The sequence below is a fragment of the Chamaea fasciata genome, unplaced genomic scaffold, assembly GCF_029207755.1.
Source record: "Chamaea fasciata isolate MVZ Bird 193981 ecotype frontalis unplaced genomic scaffold, bChaFas1.0.hap1 SCAF_2, whole genome shotgun sequence".
Classification (NCBI taxonomy): domain Eukaryota; kingdom Metazoa; phylum Chordata; class Aves; order Passeriformes; family Sylviidae; genus Chamaea; species Chamaea fasciata.
Window position 1 is genome coordinate 103,483,761 of NW_027094087.1, and position 25,396 is coordinate 103,509,156.

General features: G+C 36.1%; 1 protein-coding gene across 2 annotated transcripts in view; it reads left to right on the forward strand.

The window, feature by feature from the left end:
• The window catches only part of POLA1 (DNA polymerase alpha 1, catalytic subunit), a 186,526-nt gene that overhangs the window by 67,851 nt on the left and 93,279 nt on the right, over positions 1–25,396 (forward strand). For both annotated transcript variants that reach the window (XM_066176965.1, XM_066176966.1), the window contains exons 29-34: positions 3,207–3,412; positions 4,677–4,809; positions 6,420–6,551; positions 8,549–8,723; positions 16,003–16,181; positions 17,999–18,130. In XM_066176965.1, the coding sequence (XP_066033062.1) occupies positions 3,207–3,412; positions 4,677–4,809; positions 6,420–6,551; positions 8,549–8,723; positions 16,003–16,181; positions 17,999–18,130 (957 nt within the window). The remainder of the gene's footprint in view (positions 1–3,206; positions 3,413–4,676; positions 4,810–6,419; positions 6,552–8,548; positions 8,724–16,002; positions 16,182–17,998; positions 18,131–25,396) is intronic.

The window sequence follows — 25,396 nt, forward strand, 5'->3', positions numbered from 1 at the left end:
AAGATTTTTTTATTAATCCTGAGGTAGCAGGAGATTATCTCAATATTTGCTGCACCAAAACATAAGTTACAATTTCTCCTCCACATAAACTTCAATTACAACAGGAACAGTTTGGTGGTTTTTTTTTTTTTTTTTTTTTTTCCCCCCACAAGGGATATTTCTCAGTTTAGTTTTGTTTAATTATGTAATTTGTATGACACTCAATATGTTATCAGATTTCCAGTGGTAAGTTCAAATATTAATTTCCATGGTATACAGATACAGAAGAGATCTGATTGATTAGGAACTGGCAGTCAATGATGTGCAAGTTTTGTGACTCTCTGAAATAGTGGAAGAAAAGTGAGAAATGTTTCAGAACTTTCTAAAGAAAAGATATAAGAGAAGCTATTTTTGAAAGATGGAAGAAATTGTGATGAAAATGAGAGCTATGGAATCTCTAAAAAAAACCAAAGAAAGCATAGACATATTCAGTATAGTATTAAACAAAAGTAATTTGATTTTAAGGCAGAGAGTGGTTCTGGGGTTTTTTAGAATACTTCTACCTTCATGCTAGTGGGTACATTTAGAAGTAGATGCATTCAGGAGCAGAAAATGGGATAATATCTTGATGTCATAACTGAGTAGCAGGAGGGCTGCTGACATGGTAGAAAGCAGTCTTTTTTTTTGTTTTCCACATAGGAGATTATGTAGAATTTCAAGTGTATACACAGTAGTGTATAGGAAAGTTCAGTCTTACTCCAGTCTTGTGTGTGTGGTTTCATTCTGGTTTAATTTTTGCCCCTGTGCTCCATTTGGTGGCTAAATATTACAGAAGATTGTTAATAATAAATTCCATGAAATCTGGCAGGATAAGCATAATAGGTTAAATACTTCTGAATTAGAGTCAGGTTTTCTGAGAGAATAGGTATGTGTTTGAACTTGTCAGCTGTTTATTGAGAGTAAAATCTTAAGCTTTTTTAATCCATTGTACTTCTGTATTACATATCAGTTGAGGTTGGTTTTTTAATTAAAAAAAAAGACAGAAAGACATGTTTTGATTAAAATCAAATACAACATATAAAAACTGTAAAAGTGAATAAATTTATCTCTGTAAACCAGCACAGTCAAACCTAGCATCAAAATTGCAGATGTTGTGGCTTTCAATATCCTTTCTGTGGCAGAAATAAGTGATTCATATCTGTCTCATTTCACATGTTTATTGTTTGTTTATTCCTCAAGAAAGTGACAGTTGCTTTTTTTGTAAACACTTTGATCATTTACATTTTCCTTGTTTCGAGTGATTCCTATTAAAAAAAAACAGGTTAAAGAATTGTCTGTTTTGATGAGGAATGCTCTCAAGAAATGTCTCTGCTCCACTGCATAATAATTTCTTTCCCAAAATTTTATGTTCAGAGGTGAGGAATATTTACATTGCTTTTGCTACACTTTTGCTTTAATGTGGGCTGTATGGAAAACACACAGCTTTAATGCAAACAATTACAGGGAGAGCAGTTAGTGAGTGTACCACTGTTGTGAGGTAAAGTGTGAATTTATGGGTAGTCTTGAGCAATGAAGCATCCCTCCAAGAGATTAATTTTGGTTTTTTATTGGAGAAAATCCTTTCATGTGCTTTCTGAATTCCCCCATCTAATGTGTGTGTTCTCTCCCACCCTTAGCCCTCCATTATTTATATCGATACCCTTTTTAGTCATTACTTAGCAGAAGTTTTTTTCTCATTTTCTGTGCATCCTTGTGAATCAGATTTGCCAGTACATTCAGTACTGAACTGTTGTTGGGTTTTGAGCACTTGGTTTGCATGCTGTAAAAAAGAAAAACTGAAAATTAAAATTGCAGAAAAATGTTCAGAGGAATTGTTTGACTGTTGTAAGAAAGAAAATATGAACTTCCTAGCAAAATGATTTTTGCCTCATGATGTCCTTCAAAACTTAGAAATATACAGGGGATATCAAAATAATGGTAATTCCTGCAATAGAAAAAAACAGACATCTAAGTGTGATAAACTAAGTACATACATATATGTATACACAAAAATGAAAAGTTTGTAAGGAAACTTTTGGTTAAAATGGTAATCTGAGTTCAAAGCTGGGTGGGAAACGTGAGATTTTATGCTGAAGGTCCTGTTCTTGGTGAGGGTATCTGTTAGATGGCAAAGAACTTGAATCTATATCAAACTTCAGTGAGACATGAGAAAAGGATAGTTCATAGTTGGTGCTAAGAGCGATTATGGATACTGAAAATCAACAGGGAAAGTAAGTTGTAGAGGAAAGAAGGTAAAGAGTAAAACAGGACACCTGGCATATGCAGACACTCTGTTGAAGAATGTGACGTGAAAACATATGAAGAAAGTAAAAAGAAAAAAGCAAGTGGGAAACTTTTAGCCAAGCCACTAGGTGGGTAAATGTGTACTGGAACTGAAGTTTGTCCTTAAAGGTTCACGCTGTTTTGAGCTGTTGCACTTCTGCCCCCTTAGAACAGAGGTAAGAGATACTTGGTACTGTATTAAGACAATGTCTCAGTGCCATTTGAAGCTTTTGTATATGGAGAAAACGTAGCCTGTGTGTAGAAAAACAGCACCTTTTTCTTTCTAGGAAATCAGGCTATAGAGCAGGTAGGTATATTGTGGGAAAGAGTAAAAGAAACTTGCCTGTTTTTCCTGAACATGCATACACAGAGCTCTGGTCTGCAGTCATAGTTCTTTTCCCCTCCCTGGTTTAGGGTCAGAGTGGGAAGAAGGAAATATTCCTTTGCAAGGTCGCTTTTCTATAAGGCTATTTGCATTTTCTGTCTTAAGTGATCATCTCTTGTCTTTGCCTAGTAAGTAGGTCTGTGCTATGAAATCCCTTGTTTGCTTAATTTATGTGAGAGGTTAGATGGAACTAGAACTAGCTGTTCTGGTAAAATGAGCTGGAGTCAGTTATCTCCAAGGTCCCTTCAATTCCATGTTTTCTTTCAAAATTTTGTTAAGGAGTTAGATGGACCAAGCTGTAGATACTGAAAAAATCAATGGGTGAACCTTAATTTTAATAGTAGCTCGTAGTTACTATTATGTAATCAGTTAATGATATCTGACTAGTCTTTAAAATGTGTATGCAAATACACAGTGTGTAACTTGTTTTAAAACTTACAAACAATGCATATAGATATGGAACTTGAATTTGTCCATAGGTAAATTGTTGCATTTGTTTTTAATGTTTTTTAATTTGCAGATCAAAAGTGAAGTGAACAAGCTGTACAAATTGCTGGAAATTGATATTGATGGAATTTTTAAGTCCTTGCTATTGTTAAAGAAGAAGAAATATGCTGCTCTGACTGTGGAACCAACAGGAGATGGGAAATATGTAACTAAACAAGAACTAAAAGGGCTGGATATAGTCCGGAGAGACTGGTGTGATCTTGCTAAACAGACTGGAAAGTAAGTTTCTTTGTGACATTGTCTTCTTTGCTCTGTTTTAAATAGTACATGACTCCTAACCATTTGATACTGTGTTTCCTGAAGATCACAGATTGGTAACTAACATCAGTGTTAGGATTTAGCTGATTTTTTTAGGAGATGGGAAATGTTACCTTCTGGTATTGGTAACACCTTATAGCTGGGTAAGTCCAAATGTCTCCTTATTTCACTATCTGGTTTTGCATCTGCTGTGGAAGCTGTGCCTCTGAATTGTCACAGTGTTGTAAATGCCATTTAACAAACCAGAGCTGAAATCTTGTGAAGATGGTAGATGCTGTCAGGATATTTGTGGTTGTAGGTTCTAGGTCAGATATTTTATTTCATAGATGGGTTATGAAGCTGGTAGTCAGCACTTTCAGCACCCTCTAAAAAAGCTGGAAGTGCACTGGGTGCAGCCTGAAGAGGTGATCCCTTTCCCCAAGACCGCTTCTCTTTCCTTTTGCCATGAGACTCCTTTGATACTTCATTAGGATGAATACTGGATTGACTGTTTATTAATTGTCATTGCACAGGGCATTTTAATGCTTTAATTCAGTAGAAGTAATACATTTAGCACCATAGAAAGAAAATTAGAGAGAGTGGAGAGGTGGTCATCTGGATGCTGACTCATTGTATAATGCCTCTTGAAAACTTAAACAGCTCATGGTCCAAATGTATCCAAAAATGAATACTTTTCACATCTGTAAAAATACACCACACACTTGCTTACTGTTCTTAAGACTTGCATTTTCTAAGAAAAGATGCATCATAATAGAAGCAAATTTTTCCAAGTTAGGAATGTATTAGTAATTAAAGCTATACAAATGTTGGAGAGTGTTCTTTAGTGACTAACTCTTCTGCAGCTGGCAGAGCTTCCAACCACATTTTGCAGCAATAGGCAAGACTTCGCTTACTTGGTATGTTCTCTTCTCCCCCATCTTAAGATACCTGCTATGGAATAATAAATGGAAAAATGATAGGGCAGCAGAAAATAGGAAGTTGCACTCAACTATTCCAAATCACTATTTAGCATTAGAACTGTTTGCAATAATTTGCTTTTAGTAAAATAAGTAAATAAATAAAACACAACATAAAAATATACTGGCAAATTTCTGTAAATTTTTCATCATACTTCATCCTTGGGCACTTTAATGTCTAGAGAAAATCTGGGGCAAGAGAAGATTGTGGCTGTTGTAATGGTTTTGCATGTGCCAAGCTTTTCTTAATTTTTGTACTGTTTTTGCAGCTATGTAATTGGTCAGATTCTTTCTGATCAGCCCCGAGACATAATTGTGGAAAATATTCAAAGGCGACTTATAGAAATTGGAGAAAATGTGGCCAGTGGTCAGATCCCAGCAAATCAGTTTGAAATAAACAAGGTAAGTGATCTTGCAGCTCTTTCCTGTCTCAGAAAAACTTCACTGTTCCTGACTATATTGACTGCTGACAAAAATATTTTTTAATCCTTAGGATATTGTGAAATAGTAGGAGTTTTATTAGGTTCTGAATAGTTCAGGACATGCTGCGAAGATCCTACAATATGAGGGAAGAAAGCCCTGTTGGGGCTGGAGGCTTCAGAAAAACAACTTTGTGTCTTGTCCCATCCTGCTGTTTACCAGGCTCATTCTGCACTTTGAGAATGACTTGATGCTTTAAGGAGGACATTTCTCCTAAGCTGTTACTTTATATTTCAAGCTTGAAATGCATAAACTGAAGAATGCAATGGAAAAGAATCAAATACTCTGTTTTCTAGAAAACCCTCATAGTATTTCCCTAGAAAGCTCTGTATAAACAAGCTAATAGTCATTTTGAGCCCTCATTCAAAACTTTCCTGCAACAAGAAGTAAAATACTCTGCTTTGTCTACAGCAGTTTTAGGAAAAGCATTGTGGTTTGGAGATTTTTTTTTTTTTTTTTTTGTGAATGTTCAATGATAAAACATGTGTTTTTGGCTTCAGAGACTCCCCTTTCCTGCTGGGGGGGGTGTTTCACCCATGTATTAGGTATTTCATGCTCCTCTTATGCTTCTAATAGAATAGATTTAGTAACTGTCCATCCAAAGTCTCTTTTTTTTGCCAGCTGGACATCTGTCTGCTCTGTAAGACTGTGTTAATCAGTTAAGAAATGTGTTCAGGTTGTCAGGTGAGTGTAGAGAAATCATTGAATTTTATGATTGACTTAAAAAAAAGAATGTTCTGATGCAAATCTTCTAAGAGCACTTAGTGTCCCAGTAAAAGATATATATAGCAAAATGTTCACTTTAAATTCCTAAAGTTACTCTGTTTTACTACTTCAGAAAAAAAATGTATTTAACTATTAGGTCAAGTGTAGAAGTTGTTTCTAAGAATTGGGATGACAGTAAATATCTAAATGTAGCATTTTATTTTATTTTATTTTATTTTATTTTATTTTATTTTATTTTATTTTATTTTATTTTATTTTATTTTATTTTATTTTATTTTATTTTATTTTATTTTATTTTATTTTATTTTATTTTATTTTATGGAAAACTCACTGTGGAATCTCAGTAGTATGAGATACAGTGAAATATTTAAATTCAGTTGTATCCTCTTGCTACAGAGCTTGTTAGATACACTTAGCTACACAATATTAAGATTTACTGTATGACCTTAATGGAACAGGAGTAAGAGGGTAATCTCTGGCTCTATTTTTGTATTTTGTATAATATCATCATCTTCAATTTAGTCTATAATGCTAACACATTTTTCAGATGGTAATTGTAAAAACATTTTGTTTCATTAATAATAACATTTATAAAATTTGAAGGACTGGTACCTAGGGCTTAACATATGGCAAATAGATTTGTTACAGTCTTTGTCTTACTTTGTGTTTCACATGAACTTGTGAATGGTTAGAAGGATGAAGATAGCTGCTCTGTGATCTTGTCTTTTAAAGTTCTGAGTTATCCGTCACTGAAGTAATAGATTTTTCTCATAGTTATGTTTCTGTTTTCCCCTTTGATATTTTAGGCATTGACAAAAGACCCCCAGGATTATCCTGACAAAAAATCCTTGCCACATGTGCATGTTGCCATGTGGATAAACTCTCATGGAGGCCGAAAGGTGAAGGCAGGAGACACAGTGTCATATATCATTTGTCAGGTAAAAATGTCTTTCTTCATAGCTAAATACTAGGTATTGTTTTGAGATACGGCAAAGAAAACCAGCTCAGCTACTGGGAAAATGTGTTCTGGCATTTATTTTTGGTGAGGTAGTCTTCTGTTTTAAAATAGTCGGTTTTCTGTACTGAATTTAGTTTTATCAAGCATTGTGATCAGCTCAGCAAATATTTCTATATAGTGACTGGTAAAATCTCCTTGAATTCATTCCTGTTTGAAGTAGAACTTACTTTAAAGAAAATGCCTAGTGTCTGTTTTTAGCAAAAGAAAATTCTGGTGGTAAAGAGCCTTCTATTTGTGGAAAGATAATTGTTGTTGTTGGCTAGTGTCATTGTTATTTCCAGTCTTAACCTGTAGTCTCTTCATTTCATGGTCATTGGATCTGGGAGTAGCTCTGATGTACAGACTGGGGAATTTGAGCCACTCTCTGGTTTCAGGTGTTTATCCTATGAATGCTCATCACTATTTCACAAATATATACTCCACTTCGGTTCTGTTAATCAAAAAGAAAAAGTGTAGGTTGAGTTAGGTGGACCAAGGGATCCTTTAGGGCAAGCTGATGAACTTGACAATGTGACTATTTCAGCTCCTTCATTATTTTCAAACTGAAAGATACTGTGTTTGACTTAATTGAGAGTTCTTAGCCTGGCATCCCAAAGCTGCCAAGACTTTTGAGAGCTGGGCCACGGGTGCGGCTGAGCAGTGGCACAATACAAGAGAAGAATATACTTGTTGAAAGAAGGGAGCTGAAGGAGTTGCATTGTAATTATTTTTGCAAAGCAGCTGGATGAGCTGAATAGTCCTAAATTAATTTTGTTCTGAATACTAAGTTGTCTGAAAGGAGTAGGAGGGACCAATGGCTTGCAGTCTGTCTTTATTAGTGATGGGTTTTCAGTCCATGGTTGCTGACCCTATTGAAACCAGTAGCTTGTCTTAAATGAAAAAATGAAGGTGTCATGTATTAATGCATTAGTTTTATTTTGCTGAAAAAAAAATCAAAAAAGAGACTGTACTTAGCAAAAAAAACCCCAAAACAGTTGTGGTACTTCTCCCCACCCTCCCTCATTCCTATAAATGTTTATGTCTATTGCAGAATCTTGCTAAAATACTGCTTTAAGTTCTGCTCTAAGATTTTTGACACACATTAAAAAGGAAATTTCTTAGTGCATTTGAGGACAGGGATTATAATTGTACAGATTTAAATGAATTATATTTTCCAAGAGTACTGTTGTCTTACATCTGATGCTTAATTCCTCCATGTATATTGTTTAAAATTTAATATTACCTTCCTAAATGAAATTATTTTCTTCTTATCTTCCTCTTTCAAGTTGGAGAAGAATTTAATGTATATTTTAACCTCTAAGTTGTGGCTCTCTCTTGACTTGAGATGTCACCATATATTTCTTTCAGTATTTCTGAGTATTTTAGAATTTCCTCTTCCAAATCAACACTGTTGCCTCTGTTATTTATTGTTGTACCAATGAGTGAAGGTCCATTCTCTGACCATTCATTCTATTTGCTTCTTTATAGAATTAAAGAATATAAATTTCCTAGCAAAATAGATACAGCTTTGATATCCATGACTTAGAATTTGCTTGTTGTGCAAAATGATAATGCTGGTTTAGTACAAAGTGAATCCAAAATGCGTGCCCTCTGTGTATTTTTAACTGGGCTGATGGTTACAATGTGTTTTCATTGTGCATTTCAGAATTGACAGATGGGACTGTTTACTCTGTCTACTGGTACTGATTTGCACGTGTAGGCTGCAATAATACAAGCTGGTTTTGCATTCTTGAACTTGCTAGTTGATGCCAGCATCAGCAATGCAGTTTTTTTTACTACTGTTGGATTTGTATTGGATGCATAATAAATCAACCAAAAGAGTGTCTAACAATTTTGCATTAAAATAATGCATAATATTTGAAGCATAATTCTTTGTATAGACGTTTTTCACACTTTGTTTTGTATGTGTCTCCTAAGGATGGATCAGATCTCAGTGCCAGCCAGCGAGCATATGCTCCAGAACAGTTAAAAAAGCAAGAAAATCTTACAATTGATACTCAGTACTACCTGTCACAGCAAATACATCCAGTAGTTGCTAGAATATGTGAGCCCATAGAGGGAATTGATTCTGTTCTTATTGCAACATGGTTAGGTAAGTATTCTAAATTCAGTTTATTTAAAGAATTGCAAGATCCAAAGTGAGAGGTTTTAATGTATGTTTCTCAACAGAAATGCTTCCCTCCATATCAATCTTTTTATATTGAAAAATAGCTTGTGTTACACAGCCTGTAGAAAGCAGCGTGGACTCTAATTGTATTTATGACTTCTGCTGAATAGTGTTTTTTCAGAAGGTGATCACTAACATGAATTTAGTATTACAATCCTTGTTCAGAGTTGCAAAAATCTGCTTTTCAGAAATGACAGTACTATTGCACGTCTTTGAGATTTTCTTAAGTTACTGAAGGAGTTCTGGGGTGTGCGTCTGAACTAACGTTTTTTCAGAGAGAAATGCTGGCATCCCTGGCATCTTCCCAGGAAAAAAAACAGTGATAATTGCAATGAAAGATTATAAATTTTTACTAGGATGTAAGTGAAAACTTGGTTGCTACAACTGACTTACTGGATAATAGAAACATGAAATCTTAGTAACAGTTTTAACTGCTTCATATGAAGGAATTAAGTGGACCCAAAACCAAGAAGTGCTGTTAAAAAATCTAACTAATGTTAGTGATCCATGAAATCAATATGTTTAATTCAAATGAGCAACAGGGAATTGCTCTTGTTAGAGTTGTTTGTCCTTTTAAAAGGTGTCTCATAATGAGAATTGGAGATTTTTCTGCCCAACTGTGATTTCCTCTTTCTTCTCTATTCCCTAGACTTCTTAACTAGAGAAAATGGAAAGGTTGAAAATTTGTTAACATTTCTATTGGGTCTCTCTTCTTGAAAATGCTATGCTCTATGTGTATATTCCTTTTAATGTTGTTTCCTCCCCAGAAGTGATTAACCAACAGACTTGACTGATCCAGTTGATAAACAGAAATTTAGTGCTTTGTATCCCACATGTAGTTCATTATCTTTAAAACTGTTGCTGAAGGACATGAAAAAGTTGTTAGTTTTGCTGGTTATGAAATTCTTGACAAGACTGCCTTTTCTCTAGGGGAACTTGTTAGAGAGTTGCACTGTGTCAGTTTAATAATCTGTCTGTGCTATGCCTGTGTCTACAGGAAGTTCTGACCTGCAGAAATCACTTTGTTCAGAATATTGGAACGCTCAAAGGAAGAGTTAGTCATCAGAACTTTGTGTTTAGGTAAAGGAGGCCGAGATCCAAGATTTGGCCAATTAAAAATCACCTGGTCACAGGTTGCCTCAGGACCCTTCACGTGTGTAACTGCCTCTCTATAGCTCCCTTATTAACAGCTGGTTAGCTTGGAGATTGTACTTAGAGTGTGTGCAAGAAAGGTCCTGCCTTGTTGTTTCTCAGGATGGGGGATGACAGCCATGAAGGATCTTAATCTCCCGAGACAATCCTTGTTACATGCAGCTTTTTCTATCTCCATTTCTGGGTTATTGAGAAGGGGTTGAAGACAGAAATTCTGCTTTTTCTGAGTCAGCAAAGGTATTTCTTGGGGGCATTTGATGTTGCCATGTGTCCTCAGCAACTCTCATGCTTTGAGGAGGTATCAGCCCTGCTCCACGCATGCAAGCTGACCACACAAATCATCGTGTTTATTATGTGGCAAGGCCTTGGTATCCAACTTTCCCTTGATGTCAGAGTTGACTGTGTGGTATGCCTGACTGAAAAGGTCAAGCACTCTTGGTTAGGTGAAGGGGTTTAAAATAGGCAGCAAAGTTGTACTTCCTTTAGGTAAAAGAGAGGAACGATTTCTGAAGCTAGTTTATTTTATTTGGCAAAGGTTATTAGTCTTGTGGAGTCAAGCTCAAATTCAGATCTCTTATTCACAACAGGTTAGATTTTCAGAGAAGACTGGCTCCCTTCAGAAACCTAAATTAACTACCCAGATCTTAAGAACTCTGTGCCACTTGATAACACCTACTGTTTGCAAATGCCTGTGCTGCTTTTTGCACTGTAGTATGTTCCAGATGAAGATTTCTTTTATGGTCTGTAATAGCATCATGCAGCTGAGAGTTTATTAATAGTCCACAATTGTCAGTCTAAAAACCTGTATGTATATATTACAGTCTTAGATCTGAAGTGTGTTCAGTTTGACCTTGCTGTACAGTCAAAATTTTATCACCTTCCCTAGCTTTATTTTCTTGGGAAAGCTTAAATTGAGCTTGAGGGTAAAGTCAGGTCTTGAAAAAGACTTCTGATCTGCTTAGGTTTTCATATACAGCACTTGATCAGAGCTGTGCATAAGTCATTGCAAGCTGAAGTTATCTTACAGGGTTTTTAAAATGGTACTGGAGGCAGAGTCAAGTGGTTTTCTTTCATAGAAATCAAAAATCCTTTGTAAGATACAAAAGACTACAAGATACTTGAGTCCAGCTTGCTAAAACAAGCAAATATGGAAACTGTTTACTGATCTGTGATGCTAAGTTGGGCTTTTTTACTTAGTATTTTCATCATGATGTACATCTAAATTCCCATTGTTTTTCCCATCTTGTTGCAAAAGGGCACGTTTTCCCATTCTGAAGGATATATAAGCATCATATCTATGGACCAAAATCCTGTTGCGTTCTCATTGTGTGTGTCTTCCTCCCCTAATCAGATTTATTGTATTACGGAGAATATGTGTCTGTATTGGGAGAGTGGTTGTAGAAGAAAGATCTTGGCTGCATGTTTAACAGAATCCACAATAATGCATGTTTATAAGGTGAATGTTTCCTGTCACCCTGCTAGTCTGAGTAGATAAAATTGAACTCTGCTAGGGAAACTTGGCTTACATCAAAGTGCTGGAAAGTTCTTTGTTCTGTCTGTGCTCAAAGCAAGTAATTTCAAATTATTTTAGACAATGAAGAACAGGAGCAAATAACACAACTTAAAAATTGCAGAGAACCCTTAAATATCATATAGATTTGCTATGGAATCAAGTTGAAAACTGCCTTTTGTTTTGGGGCATTGTAGGAGGTCTGCCTAGTGTTTGAGGGGTGGAAATTCATTGTTCCTAGAAATGAGAACCTCATGGGCATACTCCTGCATTCACTCTCTTTATCTTGAAGTTTCTGAGGAAATGCAGTGACAAGATGAGGATTGTCTCAGTTCGTAAAACTAAATAAAGTGTGCAATCTAATCAGTTATATCTTAATGAATCTGATCTTCCTAAATCTCCTGAATGACCTTACTTCATCCTTAATATCTCTAGCTTTTAAATTGAAAGAACTGTATGCCACAGCAATTCTCTTACTGTATTTCAAATAAGGGTATTTTGTTAACACCTAAGTGAAGTACTGCTCCTTGTCTCAAAGAAAAGTTACATCATATTTGTGTGTTGTCAGAAACAAGCAGACATTACGGAACCAGAGTTCTTTAACCGTGGGACTTTTGTAGCTGTTACTACATAGTATTGTTGTTTCAAATGATGGAAGTTGATGACTGCTGTCCTAGACAATGTCATGATGTTCTTAAAGAGGTGTGTTCTGCTGCCTTACAGAGGGATGTGCACAGTGGTGCTCTGCAGATCGCTTCCACTGGGCATTTCTTAGGCAGGTAGGCTGATGGTAGGGAGGCGTTCCTGGGTCCTGATGAGGCTTTTCCTTAGGGGCACTTCCCAGTACTGCTCCCTGCTTTGATGCAGTGGCTGTGTGTTAGCTGCTTCTTGTATGGAAACCCACCAGCACTAAATATATTGGTTTTTTAGTGTCTTTTAAATATATATATATATATTATTAGAGAATCGTTTACATGTCTTTAATATAGTGTGTAGCAGCTGCTCAGACAGACTCTGCAGATAGAAACCAGGATGGTTGCTCTCCTTGTGGCGTGCAGAATTTACCTCAGGTTTTGACTTTTTTATGGTTTTCCTCACAGTAGGGAGTGTAGTGATGAAAATCAAGATTAAAGTCATGACGAAACTTCATGACAATACAATAACTAGCCTTAGAGCGTGTGAGCTTAGTTGTTTGTGGTCTGGCTGGGTGTTTTGAGACGCTCCGGACCTGCTCAGAACCTGAGACTCGTTAAAGCGCGTTGGGCGCTCCGAATGAATAAAGGAAAGAGTGAAAATATGAATGAATAAAAGGAAAAACGCTAAGATGAATGAATAAAAGAAGCAATACCGATGTGAATGAATAAACGAACAGCCCGGCCGGGCGGGCGGCCCCGGCCCCGCGGGCCCCGCTGCAGTGCGCGGCGCCGGCCGCGGGGTGGCAGCACCGGCTGGCGATTCCCGCCCTCCCGCGCGGGTCCTGGGGAAAGGTGCGGGCGGAACTCCCGCGGCCCCCAGCACCTGCGGCTGGAATGCGGCCCCTGGGAACGGCCTCCGGGAACGGCCCCGTTAACAACCCCGGGCACAGCTCCGGGCACAGCTCCCGGGAGCAGCCCCCGGCCCCCTCTCGGCTGCCCGGCGGCCGCGGCGCTCCCACGGCGCCCCCGTTCCCGCGGGAGTGCGGGGGAAGGAAGGGCGCAAGCGATCCGCAGAAATGCTGCTTTTAAAATCCTGCGTTTTGTACAAATCTCTGACCGTTTTTTCAGGTTCTTGAGTGACCCGTTTTGCCTGCCAGTTAGTAATGGTTTAAATAATTCAGGAGCAAGTCCCCGAATTTAGTTCTATTAATTAGTTTGGTCATACTGCTTTCATCAGCACGTTTGTAATGTTGCAGTGCTTTAAAGTCCTGCATCCAGCCTTGCAGTTTCGGTGAGGTGATAAAGCTTACCTCCGGTGCAGGTAATTTAATGTAGCCCTGAAGACTTTTTCCTGTCAGTGTAAGTCAGAGTCCCTTTGATTTGTATTTTTTCTTGATGCCATGAGGATAAAAAAAAAAAAAAAGAAAAAAAAGAAAAAAAAAAGTTCGAAGTTCACTGATGAGTCTCATCCTATTCATTTAAAAATTACCAAAACCAGATATTATTTTTTTTTCTTCCACCACCCGATTAGATAGCCTCTGTTTTGTGTATCAAGTAAAATAATGTGACCAGTGTGACCTGGTCTGAGAGGGTACCAATTGAACCAACTAACTATTCCTGAAAGGAGATAATAGAAAAAATAGTTCCCAATTCCACAAGATAATTAAGGTAGGCATGTTCTATAAAAGCCCGATTTGTAGTCCCTTTTATTTCACTATGGCTGTTTGCACACCAAACCTTAGATGTATGCTCAGTTCAGCACAATATTTTTTGTTGTTGTTTTTTCCAGCCAAAACAGCTAAGAAAGTTCAGAGATAGGTGTGATTTAAATTCACAATGAATTCTTTTTTCTCTTAAATTAATATTAAATGACCAATATTTACTGTCACTGTTTTTGACTCAGTGTTGGAAAACTGCAGTTGCCTGAAGACCAGAATTTGTTTCCTTTTAGCTTTTAGTGAGCCGCTTTGCTCCATATTTGACTTTTGGGAAACAACCAAAGATTTCTACCTGAACTGTAAAGGTATCTGTATCAGAAAGTTGGAATGATGTTTTTTCATTCCACTTCTGAACTCAGAGTAAACTGAGAATTTTTGTTTTCACCACTGCTAACTTAGATCCAACCTACTGCATACTTGATTTTTTGCAGAATCTGAATACTGAGCTCCAGTTCCCTTTCCTAATTCTTCTATCTACTACCTATGTGCTGCAGATACATTACCAACCCTTTTGTTAAAAAAAAAAAAACAAACCCAAAAACCCCATAAAAAACCAAACCAAAAAAACTAAAGAAAACCCCCAAACAAACAAATAAAAAACCCTACAGTCTTTTGGGGGGGATACTATGTGTATTAAAATGTAAAATAAGCTATTAGCAATGTATTTTGCTTTGTATGCTTTTTCTTTAAATGAATAGTGGAGAACTGTATTAAAAGTTTAGGAACCTCCTGGAGGTGAATTTGTTACCTTTATGCATTGACATTTTTTTTCTTTTGACAAAATTGGGAAGATTGAATAAATTTTAGTGAAACCCATAGTCTATCAAGAATCAAATTAACTTATTTGGCAGTAGAATTTTCCCTTGTGATTGAATTTGTTTTGAGACTGCAACATAAAAATTCAGAATAGTGGTGTTAAAATCAGACAAATCTTTTATGTAAAGACAGTCTATATCTGCCTGTATAACATAACTGCTTTTTAAGTGCAATAATATTTGTGTAGTTTCCCTGAATATTGTTCCTAACCATTGTCTTAAAGTATCACGGTACAGTTATAATAAGGTGAAGCTTCACTTTCTATTTGTAATCTTTGTTACGTTTCTTATAGGAATTGTTACATTTTTAAACTGAAATTTATACAGGATGTAGTTTAATACATGGTAATCTGTTACTTGGCTTTATGTCTGTTAAAAATATTTTTAAAGTGCTTCTCTGATCTTTTTGTTCTACTACTAAAGTGAGTTTTCTGAAGGTTTTCTCCTACGTGCTCATTCGATTAGGTTTTTTTTTCCCCAACATGTTTTTTTTCCTAAAGTTAACAAAAAACCCCTGTAAATTAGATGCATGGACTTTTAAAATGTTGCACATGACAAAGGATGACAAAACTTGAGGATTTTTATTAAGTTTACTTTGGCAGTCTTATTCCCAGAACAGTGAACTTCGTACTTGCTTGCTTATTTACTTATTTGTGGTTGAATCAGTATTTCTGGGATCTCATTTGTGTATTTATTTGTTTAAAATCTTGAGTTCTGGCAATCAAAAATAAAGCACTTTGTCTCCAGCGCTGCGGTTTTAAATGCTGCTGCTGAATTTTAACCACTGCATTAGATTGAAACCTCCATGCTGTTAACCACTGAGCCAAAATGAAATCGACCACTGCATTGAAATCAGAGTTGGCAGTTGTGTACGGACTTGAAGGAGTTGGTAATAGCAGTGCACCCGCGTTTCTTTAATGGGGTTTTTATTCTCTGTTTTTGGTTTTAATGGTGCCATTTTGATTTAAAGACCGTTTCTTAATAATGATGCACATTTTTATTGAAATATTTTCAGTGTAACTTAAGAAGAAAATAACAATAAAGCTATCCGTTAGGAGTGGTTTCCTCAGAAACAAAATGTTCTCTTGCATACTCCCATGATAATGCAGTGTGCTTGTTTTATTTATAAAGCAATCTTGCGTAAGAAGATAAGTAAAATGATTTCTTCATGTCTCGTGAACCTTTATTCATGGTTAAAAATTGTAGAATGTATTTATGTTTTATAGAGGAAGTTTTGCAAAGGAGAGATTTTTCAGCTTCTGAATTTACATTTTGTAACTTTCTTTTGAATCTGCTTCACCAAGCATATGAAAAATAAGCCTGCTTGCATGGTTGACCTCTTAGTCTTTTGAAATTTTTGTTTCTTATTAATAGGACTGGATCCCTCCCAATTCAGAGTCCATCACCATTACCATAAAGATGAGAATGATGCCTTGGTTGGTGGCCCAGCTCAGCTCACTGATGAGGAGAAATATAGGGATTGTGAAAGATTCAAGTTTTGCTGCCTCAAATGCGGAACAGAAAATATTTATGACAATGTCTTTGATGGTTCGGTTAGTTGGTTTTTTTGTTTCATTTCTGTTCACTGGTGAGGGCAAAAAATGCTTGTAGGGAAAACAGCTTTTCAGACAGGATTCATATGATGTAGGAGAAGATACCATATTGTTTCAGTCCTCCTGCTATTTATAGCCTTGGAGCAGATGATTGCTGATAGGATAGTGCTGACATATTTTTCCCATTTTTGCATTTCAGCTGTGTCGTCTCGCAGAACATGTGAGATCTTATGGCTTCATTAATCTGTTTGCCCACAGTCGTGAATGATTGTTGCTGTTACTTCTAAAGGAATCCTTATCTTAACACCTTAGTAACTTCCAGTTCTCCATTTAATAAAACTTTTATATAGCAATGGCAGGTTCTTTTATCCTAAATCATAATAATTGGAACAAAGTGCTTTTTAAACTCGTGCTTATCTTGCTACATCCCACCTCCCTTCTTGACAGTAAGGTTTTTCTATGTTATCTTTCCTTCTGTCTCTGTGAATTGAATAAAAAGTCACAGGAGTACATTCTTGTTGAGAAGTTCTGCCAAAAAATGTATCTCTGACCTTGGATCAGAACTTGAAATAAGGCCAAGTATTTAACTCTACAGCATGTTATGTATATATTAGTCATCAGCAAATTAGTGAGCTTCAGAGTAGTGAAAACCTTGAAACTGAAAGCAAATAAATCTTTTATCTAAATTAAAAGTAATTATTTTAAGTTAATTTGGACAAACAGCAGATGTTTTGCATTTTTTGAATCAAAATAAAGCGGTTGTTGGAAACAAGTAAGAGGAAAAGACACACAAATTGAGTGATACTTCGTGAATCCTTGACTTTTGTTCATTGCAGCTGTAAATAAGACAGTTAATTGCATGTAGACTTGACAAGTTGCAGATGGGCTAACTGGAGAGGAATGGATGTCAAACTCCTTAAGAACAATATATCCCCACCACCAAGCAACAGAAGAAATCCTGAAACCAAGCCAAAAATTCCCTCTATTTCACCTGGAATTAATTAGCATTGTGAGTGGGGGTTTAGCCAAGATGGCTCACAACAGCTAAGTCTTACCTTGAAGGAAAGTTTTCTGGAAGCTGTATGACTGTCCAGCCTGCCAGACTGGTGTTACATTAGTGAGAATCCCACAAACTTAATTTCAGCTGTTCACACAACAGTTCCAGGTCTTGAATTTTTAATGTCAGGTGTTCAGAATGTTTTGAAAATAAGGGAAAGAGATGGTGCAAAACTGTAAGAGCTGTTCTGTGAACATGGAGAAAATAGAAGTGATAATGTGATTTTTCTTTAATGAGGTTTGTCTCTACAGCCCTGTTGGCAATTTCATAATTAGTACCTATAAGGTTGATTTCAAAGTTCTGATCAGTGGACTGTGGCTGAAGTTTTTCTCTGATAAAACAATAAACCTGTTTTTTGGGGGGTGGAAATGGAGAAGCATGATCTGTCCAGAGATTTTTTTTTTTTTTCATACTCAGCATCTCTTTTTGAATTAACATAGTGCTGTATTCTCTGAAAGAGCTTTCCTTAAGAACAGAATGAAGATATCTCTGCTCTGCAGTTTTCCCATATGGGTGTGGCCAACCATGATGGGAAGAAGGGAGGCCCAGATCATATAAGCCCTTTAAGACTGTTACTTTTAAAAATATAGATATGTATTATATCTAAATAGATATAATACATAGATATGTATAATGTATAATATATATACATAGATATAATATATAATATGAATTGATATGTATTAAATCTAAACTCCTATGGTAATTTCTGTTTCCATCATCTGTCATAATGGTGCTGTTTTTACATGTCTGTTTTCAGGGGAGATTTATTGAACCCAGCTTAAAAAGGTGCAGCAAGACAGAGTGTGAAGAGCCTCCTTTGAACTATGTGATTCAAATGAGCAACAAGTTACTGTTGGATATTAGACGCTACCTCAGAAAATACTACAGTGTAAGTATGTAGAAAATACTCTGCCATATGAAATGAGTCTTTGAAGTAGTGCTGAGTTCTTAGTGACTGTCATGTTACCTTTTTTTTTTGTATAGTGTGAGTTAGTAGCATGAAGCATCAACCCCCAACTTCCTGAAAATAAAACCATGAGTGAATTGAAAAATTGATTTAGAATGTTTGTTTTCTCAGTTCAGCCTCAAGATAGATTTATTTACATATTTGTGTGTCAGCATTATTACAGATAAAATAGCTCTCTGTTTTCCAGATTTTTAGCCAGAGTGCATTATCTCAATGCTTTTAGGAAAATCTGTGAAGCCTATCAAATATGTAGATATCAGTTTCTCATGTAATTATAATATGATTCTCTTTCTTCAACTCAAATTGCTACATATTGTCTTATATTGTGAAAAGGAAAGCAAAATACAGCTCTGTAAAAATTCTTTGAAGGACTGTAGAAAAGGAAATACTATGAATGTTTCTTAGTAATGATTGGGAAAGGAAAAAATGAGGAGAAAGATGGGTAATTAATTAAATTTATATAATTCTCTTTTTTTGAGGGGTAGTGCAAGAAATCCGAAGTGCCAGTGGTAGTGGTTGGCTTAGTATGGCATTGTGGGCAAAAAAGGTGTAGTATTTTAAATTCCCATCTTCTCACAGTCCAACCTTAGGACAAAACCCACAATGCTTTTTAACTTATATCAATATGTTTTGTATTTCTATTATGCTAAAGCATCATATTTTGTGAATTGGCATTTAGATATTTTAGTCAGATTTTCATATAGCATCTCATGCTATTGCCTGCCTGCTTGTTTTGATTGTCCAACATTGCCTGCTTACACAGCTGCAGGATGGACATAAATTTTGAAGACATTCAGAACCTTTCTGTGCTTGTAACTTTTGATACACCCAAAAAAGTAAATTGTTTTTAAAAATTTGGCCTGTACCAAATTTGGATGATGTACCTAATTTGTTGTGTGTTTTCTTAAGTATTACAGAATTCTTTTGCAAACAGCAGTTACAATACAAGGAATTATTATTGTGGTTTAATACTAAGTGTAAGTGTATTAAAGTATATGTTTTGTGTTATCTTTCTTCTGTACTAGTTCTTATTGTAATTATAGCTGATTGTTTTCTAAACCCACTTCTGAAAGCATAATAATTTCTGAAGGTAAAAATACTTCTTTTGAATATCTCTGCATCAAAAGGAGCACAAAACCTTTTAAGGCTATTTAAATTCAAGCATTATTTCACAAGGTAGAGATGGATTGTTCATTGAAGTTAAAGATGACTTGGATGGGTGAAGTCACCAAAATGTGAGATCTTATGTTACTTTATTGCAAAGTCCAACTGTCTGCAAAATTATCGTTATATTAAAGTGTTATTAAATAATGGGTCTAAGTAATGTATTTACACCAACTCTTTTTGTATGAATATTGCTTTTTAGATTTAATGTATGTGCATAATGCTAATAGACAGTGGCATGTGCTAAGTAATTTCAGGCATATAAAGTGTTCCAAAACGTGTGCAGAGGATATGCAACAGTAAACTTGTCTGAAAAAAGATGCCTTTAAGGGCAGGAGAAATTCTTTCTGCTGATAAGAAAAAAAAGTGATGTAATGTTTTGTGCTGTTCTGTTTTTATTTTGGTTGGTTGTTTTGTCTTCTTTTAAGACCAAACTGTGAACCAAACTGTAATGTTTGAATATTGAACATTGCAGTTTGCTTATATAAATCTATTAAATATCTTACTACATGGTATATTGGGTAATTAAGATAATTAAAAAGGAAATTATTTGTCCATGTAAGTAAGAGCTTCAGGGTTTTTTTAGTATTGAGAATTTACTTTTAAACTAGTTAGCTATAATGAGGTTTAAAACTTTTTTTGACTGGGGAATACATTTAGTCTCTGGAAATGTGTGATTAATTTCCAGATTGCACATTAAATTTCTTTTTACAAACGGGATTTTCATGGAGTTGGGCAAGTAAACTTTTTGTCTTGTTAGCTCCTAGAAAATCAGATGCTGAGACTTTTAGTTTATTCCTTTCATCCAGTACTTGTAGTGACTGTATAACAGCTGGAGTTGAAATTCATCAAATGGGTGTTTGCACTAATGTATGTAATCCTATAAGCTATAAAGACACACCCAGAAGTATTATGGCAAAGAACTGTCTGAACAAAACATTTAATGAAACTTTCAGCCTCTTATTAAACAATCTCCTTTGTAGTAATTGCATCTGAAAGGCACAGAAATACCAATTTGTAAGGGTCACATATATTGTCACTCCTTTAAAATTTTTTTTAGATGTTATTTTGTTTATATGTTCATCAAATGGTACATAATACAAAAACTTAAAACGTGTACTTTAACCTGTAAATAATGAACTGTGTTTTATGAAGACAGCCCTATCAAGAGCCTTTCAGCCTGATCCACAGCTCACTGAGATAAATAAATGTACTTTTTTTTCAGTGAGCTTTGAATCAGGTTTTTTTGAGTGTTTAAGTGTTCAAGATGTTACTTGTTTTTTCCTTTAGTCTATTGAAATGCTTTTATATGTGGCTGTATAAATTTAGGGGCCGAGGAAGTGTCATAAAATCTAAAAGTAGAAAATCTACTCGCTCTTTTTGGCACGTGAAACTGTGTTAAATAAATAAATACAGTCATGATATACTACAGTCCTTTAAAAAGATGCCAATGTAAGAGCATAAATAGAATTTTGTGAGCCTGCTACAATCCCATTGTTTTTGTCAATTACTCGCCTTTATATGAAAATATCGGCTTCTGCAATTGTTTTTTGCCATTAAACTTTGAAATGTTTTATATTTGACTTCTAAAACATCTACCATTGCTCTGGTATTTACAGATTTCTTAATGGTATTAACAATATCAATTTTGATAAGCTTACTCTTAAATGTAAATCTATTTTAAAATGGCATGGAAAGATTTTATTTCTTCTCAGAAATGCATTTATTCTGTGAGAGATTGATCCTGTTGTGTGCTTTTTTTTTTTTTTAATTCTGCTTCAGAAGAGCAAATAGATGAAAAGAGAGAGAAACGCTAGCTAATCTAAATTGGGAAATGAAGAGGGCTTTTTTAAGCATGAAAATTTCATCATCTTGTCAGCTGGCAGAATGCCTGCTGTGTGGATTCACAAAGGCTAAGAATTACACTTTCATGAAATTTTCCTCACTAACTGCCCTGGTTAATTTGAAAGATAACCCACTGTTCTAATTCATTCCTCAATTGGGCGGTGCAGGTTTTATCTTTGATCTGACAAAGCATTTGTGTTAATCGTTTTGGCCCTCTACTAGACACTCTTGGGATTGTGCTTTTACAATAAATGTGTCTGTGATAGCTCTTTAGTCTATTATACTTACAATAGATCCATAGAACTGGTAATTAATTCTGTACTGCTTTGGAAATGGGGAAGAATAGGTGTAGCTCTGTCAAGTGCTGCTGGGAAGTTTGTTTAGCTAGTTCATTTTTGAAGTGTTACCCTCAGCCATCAATGAAACATCCATGCTAGGGGAATGATAAAAGCTGAAATATGCAAGCATAAATGGAAAAACTGACCAACTTTTTTGCTTAAGCAGGGTGTAATTTCGTTTATAGTAAGTGGATCTAATTATTACCTTGAAATCTGTTTTGTGTTTCCCACTGGAATATTCAAATGCTCATTTTTGAACACTTAGTAAACAAATGCCAACTCTTAGATCTCCATTTAAAAAGCCCTGTAAAAGTCAGTATTCATGACAATAAAATGAATCCCATATCTTACCCAGCTGTTGAGGTGTTAGTTTTGCCAACTGAAAAGAATTGAATAAAAGCCCCCAATATCTTACATATGCCATTTGAGCAGTAACAAAATTCATACAGAACTGGTTGGACTTGGAAGCTCATATCCCTGCAGCAGCAGGTTTTTAATTTTTTGATTTTTAATACATGTATACACCTGTAGTATTGTTAGTAGTATGTTTATAGGCTGAGATCTGCTTTTATATAGATACTCTTTCTATGCTGTCTGATTAATAGTGTGTGGCATCTGCAGAACTCTGTATGTTTTTCAAAACACATAAAATTATGTGAACTTTGAAAGGGTTTTTAAAAAATACTGAAAATGTCTTGGTCCGACCTGTATTGCACTATTTTTGCTTCTCAGTCTTTTTCTACTGGACCACTGTAACCCACAGCCAGAAGTGAGTTTGAAGGCTATTGAACGCTGCTAAATAACTTTATACTGTTCAGCTGTGAAAATTCTGTGTTCAATAGCCCTCAAAATTTCTCATTTCTTACCTGTGGTGGGGTAGTCTACCACTTGCATGTTAGGTCGCAGTATAAAAGCATCTTCAAGATCTTTGAATTACTTATATATATATATATATTGCTGTTCTGACTCTTGTATATATGTTCAAGGGATTTGCATTAGTATTTTGTGCACTTAAAAAGGTAAAATATTTATAAATAAGGTAACATTCTAAGAGGCCATAGCATTCACACAGGTTTTGGGATTGCGTGGCATATTTCCTTAAGAGAAGAAAGATGACAGGGCTTGTTCTGAACCCGAAATTTCCTACACCTCAGTGAAGTGTATTGCCAAGAACCCACAGGTGTACACCATGTAAACAGGTGAAAATATGATTGTAGATGGTGGTGATGACTTCTGTAATCATGTCCTCACAGGTGTCATGCATTGGAGGTGTTTTTGTTTGGGGGGTAGGTAAGGGTAAGAAATCTCTTGGGTGAGAGGGAAAGGTGTCTCATAGTGGTAATAGTACAATATTTTATTTATTGCTGTGCTAATAGTACTAGAATTATGTGGGCACGTGATGAAGAGTAGTTAGGGCCAGAACTGTGACACCAGCTGATGTAATAGGCAGGATCAGATAGCTAGACTCTCCCTTCAGATTAACTCCAGTGATTATTTTCACTCCTTTCTGTATGTATGGAAATAGGTTTCTGTGTCTTTTCCAAGTTTGAACTTGTACCACTGTCATTTTGGTTTATACATATGGAAACAGAGATATTTATTTTCAGTACTGAAGGCTTCCAGGACACGGCAGAATTGAGAGCGATTGGAATGAAAGATAAAGCAGTAATGTGATTCCATTCACAGGTTGCTGGGAACCTGAAGGAGAGGATGGAGTTTGCCACCAGATTATCAGGAGTTTCCTCTTCCCCTCCACAGCAGTATTTTGTGATCAGCTCCTTGATTGAAGATGACAAATGAGTTTTGTTTGGAATCAAGTTTTGGTTAAAGCAAGTTAGAGCTCCAACTTGGAGCAAGTTAGAAATATCTTGATTATCGAACAGGGCAGTCAGTGTTCTACTGCATGAAAGTGTAATACATCTGTCATAATTAATGTTTATTGAATAATAAAAGAAAGGCCTTTTGGTCATAGTGTGTAGTGCATTTTGGGGATGAGTAAGCAGTTATTTGTCACAGCACTCATCGAGTCCGTTAACTGGAATCGATTCGCTATTACTGCAACTTCTCCATGATCTGCCCTGTAAAGGAATTGTTTGGTTCAGGCTTCCAGCATCAATATGATTTTTAGTGAAGTGTTTCAAAGTAATGATCGATATGTCTTTACAAAGGGTTTAACTCTCCTCATTGGATTTTACCAGCCATGACGGACACGCATCCATCTTGCTGGTGGTGGAGAGAGGCTGTGTATGACTCGGTGCACTCCAAATTTTAGCCACTGAGAATGAGTTAACATAAGCAAAGAAGCAGAATCTGTACTTAGTCTCCAGTCTGGTACCTCGCCAGAGAAGGCTTAATGACACGAGATATCTCTGTCAGCTCTTTGTAGAAAAGGCTCCCCAGGCTGGCCACCGCATGGATCAGGTTCTAAGAAATGTGGATTGCTTCAATAGAGTAAAACTAACTTTGTAATTTCCTCTGTAGGCAGAATGCAGGAATGTAAGGACTTATTATCACAATAATTTGTCTGCTTAGGCTTATAAATGGCAGTATTGTGAACACCGTGTTACAGGAAGTGTGCCTGGAGGTAAATATGGTCGTGGTTATGATTGCCACCAAGTGTGTAATGTTTACCTAGGTGATTGAATCACTCATCTAATAACAAGATGTTGCTGTCTTCAGAGGATTACAGAAAGCACAGTCTTTGAAGGTACTCTGTTGGAACTGATCTGTTGCCCCGGTCAAAGTAATGATGAATTTCAGCAACACTTGGAGAGCAGGTTTGTGCTGCAGTAGAGGGATGCAGTTGTTGCTCGGTGTGTCTGAACTGACTACAAAGTGTGTAGCTTTGGTGTACCAGTAGCAGCATTTGTTATGAGATTCTGTAGCCAAGAATTTAAAATCTTGGGCAGATGTGTGCATCCTGTGGAGAGATCTGCCACAGTGGCATTTCTGGTGGTGCTTGAGAGAAAGTGAGCAAGTGTGTCCTTCTTTGGATACCTTGGATTAACACAAGTGCTACAGAAGCTATATAGATTTGGAGGATTTGCTGCTTTTGAGCCTATTTTAATAACAAATAATGAATCACAAGAGGGTTTATAAAAAAATCACTGGTCTTGAACGGATTGTTATTCATCTTTCTTCTTTTTACAGGAGTTTTAGAGAGCCATTTTAAATTATTTTAGGTTTTTATGTTCAGTTGAAGGTTTGATGGAAAATTATCCCACTAGTCTATAATTAGAGACATTACAAGAAGGAAAAGTCCAGGTAATCTAAATAAGGAATAAAGTGAGTCTTAAAACCACCAGTTCTCATGGAATTCTGATGTAGTTAATGCTTTATGCTATAGTAACTTGGACCAACCGATTACTGAAATACCAGACCAGGCTGAGTCAGTATTAGTCTACAGAACTTTTCATAGAGACAGCTTGTCAAGAGATTGCACAAGTGCACAAGTTCTGTTGGGCTTGAATGCTTGATGCTGTTGATGTGTGTGTAACCAGGAATTCTTAGTGCCCAAGCACCTTGCATCCATCAGGCCACCAGAGTTAAAATACGGTTTTCTCTGGACATAGTTCCCTCCGAAGGAATAAGTTTGCTTGATGTTCATGACCTAAAGGTGATGTGCTTATCAGAAATGTTTTCTTAGAAGTCACTATTGGTATGGAGATCCATGGTCCAATGCCAGTTCTAGTAAGTGAAGATTACTTGCCTTAAGCCCTTTTGAAAAAACCCAAAACCTAAAGTGGCATCATCTGTGGTAATTCAGAATTGAATGGGCATATGAAAGGAAAAAATATAGATTGTTTAGTAATAACTGAAGTAAATCTATGTTACCTGTCCT